Genomic DNA, 4,438 nt, shown 5'->3' on the forward strand with positions numbered 1-4,438 from the left:
CCCCCCCCCCCCCCCCCAAAAAAAAAAAAAAAAAAGCATTTGCAGGCCAAAGGGCCACTTTATAGCAAATTTAGAAACTACAGAACTTGCAAATTAGGGTATCACAGCTGGGGTAGTTCAGCAGAATGTGTCTGGGAAGTGGGGCTGTCAAAGCAGGGAGGTAGAGGAGCAGTCTATCTCTGGTTATTTTGCGGCATTAAAGGCAGAATTTGGGATGGAAGAAACCAAATGGCATGTGTGGTAGTTTAGCTTCTTCTACCCTGCCAGCCATCCTCCCGTTCCATATCTGTTGTTCCCAGCAGCCATGGGACCCCATGGTACATCACCATGCAGTCATGCAGCGGGTCCTTGGGGACTGCCCAGGGAGCCTGACAAAGGCTGGGACTCGTAATGAAGCCCACTCAGGAAGTACCTGGTTAGGAATATTTCTTAATTTGCGTTTTGAAAAGTGGTTGTTACTGTCTTTTGTTTTTAATGTTGTTGTTGCCTGGACTTGGTTGTCAGCTGGCCTCTGCTCAGTTACAGGATACTTTTTTTTTTTTATTTTTTCTTCCTTCTATGTACCAAAGGTCATTAGAAATTAAATGAAATGGATTTGCTTCAGTTAAAGACCAATTATTAATACAAAATAAAAGGTGTATGGCTAAATCCATCAGCCTAAAAATACAACTGAATATAAGTAAGCCTAGAGAAGGAAACAGGGCAAGGAATATTTAAAACAACAAACACCACACCCGAGGAAAAATTTGGAAGCAGTTAAAGAAAGCTAGGAAAATCTCTAATATCTGATGACAAGAGGATATCTATTCCTTTCTTTTTAATTTGGTCAAAGAATGAATGAGAGAATTGACATTCTCACAGGGGTGAGGGTTCATGATTTCAAAAATTGCCTTTACTCAAAGTTCAGGTGAAATCTCAGAATTTGAAAATTTCCTCTGTGTAAAAAAAAAAAAAAAAAAAAAAAAAGTGTGAAATTGTCATTTTGATACATTATGACCAGACACTTCCAACCCGATTCAACCACTGCATTGTGAAACAAACACATTGATCTTGTAAGTTACAACACTGCAGAATGAGACTTTAAATGGGAACGTCACAACCCTGTGTGCTGCTAAGGAGCCTGCTGAAACACTCTTGTTTCAAATGACTTTTCTGAACTGAAGGCAAAGGTAGTTACTCAGTTCCAGCCCTGCTGATGGGCTGCAGATCGCTGGCCTGGAGGTAGGCTGGCACGGGCCAGCTGGGGATGCCATCATTGTGGCCCCGTGGGGCTTCTTTCAGCTTTTAGGAGACTTTGAAATATGTGGGAGCACCTTCCAAAGTGCAGCAGGGCAGACAAGTGACTTTTTCCTCTCCTGTGTTTGGAGCTGGTCGAAGTCACACAGTGGAGCCGTTCCCCAAAACCACAGTCAGGGCTCCGTCTCTCATCAGCTGCTTTTGTGTCTCACTCCCGAGCCTCACAATGTGCTGCAGGTCTGTGCATTAGACAAAAGCCCATAGGCATGTGCGGCCCCATGCCTTCACAGCCCTGCGGGGCTGGCTGCTGGGGCAGGGGCTGTCCTTGTCCCCCCACCAGGGACATGGTCCCAGAGAAGCACGTGGTGCCTCAGGGGCAAGATGGCTTCTGGGCCTCCCTTCCAGGGTGGCACCAGTGCCTGCCCTGCCCCACAGGGGATGTGCCTGCAGCTCTGTAGGGAAGCGGCCTGAGAAGAACAGCAGGAAAGCTGTGGGGAAGAGGAACCGCAGTACCTGTGGGAATCTGATGGAGAAGTAGTAGATCAGTTTACCAGGCAGGTTTTGCTTGCACCTGGCCCTTTGTGCTCCTTGTCAGCCATTTCTGACCCTCCTTCGTGGCCCTGGCTGCCTTGCTTGTCATGCTAATATGGTTATGCTTTTGTTTTGTAGTGTTTTGGTATTTTTATTAAGAAATACTGCCGGCGTGTTTTCCTTGGCAGTGGTCCTTGTTGGACTGATGTGGCGTTTTTAGCTGGAGTGTTTGTTCAGCCTCTTGGATTCTTTCTCAGGGGTGGGGTGGGATGATCCAAGCCCATGAGTATGCTGGTGATCCACAAGGGCTTGTGAAAGGCTTGAGCCACCATCTGATGGAAACCACCAGCTTCCTCTACTTCCAAAGGCCAGGCTCTGGGGATGAGACTGGCAGGCTTAGAGGAGCCCCAGCTGGGTGAGGAACCTGGGTCCCAGAAGGAGATGGCAGCAACACAAGAAAGGGAGCGAGTGTCCCATCGCCCTCAGTCCAAGTGCTCCGCAGGTACAAACACCCCGTGGCAGCACCGTCAGCAGCACCTTAAAAAACACCTTTTGCATTTTATTGTTGGTCCTGAGAATTGCTGGTTTCTTGCCCTTCCACATTGGCTGCTTGGACTTTGTTACTCATCTTTGTGCTGGGGATACCAGGGTGACTGTGACTTACTGCTCAGCAGGTCCTTTGCAGCCAGCGATGGCTTCTTGCAAGTTTTTCTCTTGCTGATGATGTTGCAAGTTTGTCCCTTGCTTATTTTCCCCAGCTCCCACACTGCTGTGTGAGCTCTGCCAGGGCAATCAAAACTTTTATACTGGATGTTTTTTGGGGTTGGAGCTCCCATGTGCTCCATCTCAAAGTCCTTGTGTTGCAACACCAGCATGCTGGTGGCGTGAAATCCTTTCACATTCTTTGGTCTCTAGTGCTTTGATGAGGTGGACGGGGGATGGAATGGTTGTGTTGAAAGTGCTGTAAGGAACATATTTTGTGCACACTTATGAAAGACTCCAGTAATACAGAGATCCTCAGGTCCTCAAACAAGAAGGTACTTGGTGAGCAAGGCCTGCTGCTCTCTGTGGGTTCACGGGGGATATTTGTGCTTGCCAGGATTTCCTCACTCCTGCACCCATACTTGCAATGCATGAGGAGCAGATGCTTTTTACTTTGCTAAACACCCACTCCGAAGCTTGGCTGTTTGTTGGGAGTAGCTCTTCAGCAAGCCCGATCCCAACATCTCTTCTTACTGGGGCGCATTATAGTTGTGATATATTTTTTTTTTTTTGGTCTTTCAAGCCTCAGGTTTGTTGTGGGGTACTGGAAGGTGTTCTGAGACTGGGGCTGACTGGAGGGCTCCTGAGATGTTTGGTGATCTCTTCTGGCCCATTCGCCCATGCCAGGCCTTAGACTCCCCAGTGCTGGTGGGGCTGGATGCTCCCTGCGCCAGGGTGCTGGCACACATGCCTGCTAACCAATGCTCTCCTTCTGCTTTCAGAGCTGGCATACGACCTGGACATTGATGACACCTCTGCCAACAAGCAGCTGCTGAATCAGCAAAGCAAAGATGGAGCCATGATTCCCAGCAGTGACCCCAGCAGTGCAGCCCCGCATCCTGGCCCCGCTGCTGCTGTCGCCCTGGCCCTGCTGCTGCTGGGCTGCTGGCCCTGAGCGGTGCCAGCAGTGGCACTCGGTGCCTTTCCGTCCTTGTTTTTTCAGCGAGGAAAACATTCTGAACCTCTCCTGGAATATATGCACATTGCCAAAGACAGGGCAAATGACTTGAGTCAGTTTTATAAAACAATATGGTATCTTCACACCCCCCTCCCCTCTCTCCTCCCGAAAAGAAGCGTTTGTTCATGGTAAACTAGTAAAAACATAACAGTGCTTTTTAAAGATAATCCTGTTTAATATAAGAAGGTTGATATTAAATTGTTCCTAGCAGTTTTTGAAGACTGAGGTCTGCCTTGCTGTTAAATTGAAGAGCATATTTCATCTTGAGTTGTTTGAATGTGCATGGGGTAAAGAATACTTAGGATTTATGAAATATTCTCAGCAAATATCAGACCCCTATTACCAGTTGACTTAATACAGATTTTTTTTCTGTAGTTCAAGAAGTTTTTGTACTTACTCCAAATTCAAGAGTCACCCCTAGGAATCGGGCCAGGCGCATAAAATGGAGGGCATGTGAAGACAGGAGAGAGAAGGTCAGATGTACAGCAGGAGGCAAGATGCTGCGAAAGAGGAATGGCCATGCGCTGGGATCGCCAGGTATCCGCCATCTCCTGGTGTGGCTCCGCTGCCATCAGCCCCAGCCATGTCCTGGCACCACCGCCGCTGGCTCCTGTGTGCAGAGGGGCCAGACCTGCCCTGCTCCAGCCACAGGTCCTCATGAGTCCCTGAGTGCTCCTGGCACAGGTAAGCAGCAATGGGAGGAACCAGCACAGGAACCGGGGACGAGGATGAAGGAGGAGGTGCCTCGCCAGCGTGCTGCAGGCAGAGCGCAGGCGCCTCTCCTCTCTCTGGGCTCTGGCTGGAGCCATGGGTGCCCACCAAGGATGCACACGTCAGGCTGCTGTCTCCAGAGCAGATTGTTTCCAGACACCGATGCATGGGGATGTGCTCCTGCAAAGTACACCTGCAGCACGACAGGTTGCAGGTGGTTTCACCACTCACCTCCCAGCT

At 49.2% G+C, this 4,438-nt stretch overlaps 1 protein-coding gene across 1 annotated transcript in view; it reads left to right on the forward strand.

Annotated features, from left to right (window-relative positions):
- The window catches only part of GPC3 (glypican 3), a 145,465-nt gene extending 141,604 nt beyond the window's left edge, over window positions 1-3,861 (forward strand). The window contains exon 8 of the mRNA XM_035325485.1: window positions 3,252-3,861. Within this exon, the coding sequence (XP_035181376.1) occupies window positions 3,252-3,424 (173 nt within the window). The 3' untranslated portion in view covers window positions 3,425-3,861. The remainder of the gene's footprint in view (window positions 1-3,251) is intronic.
- Window positions 3,862-4,438: the final 577 nt, after the last annotated feature.

This window comes from Oxyura jamaicensis, chromosome 4 (assembly GCF_011077185.1).
Source record: "Oxyura jamaicensis isolate SHBP4307 breed ruddy duck chromosome 4, BPBGC_Ojam_1.0, whole genome shotgun sequence".
Classification (NCBI taxonomy): Eukaryota; Metazoa; Chordata; class Aves; order Anseriformes; family Anatidae; genus Oxyura; species Oxyura jamaicensis.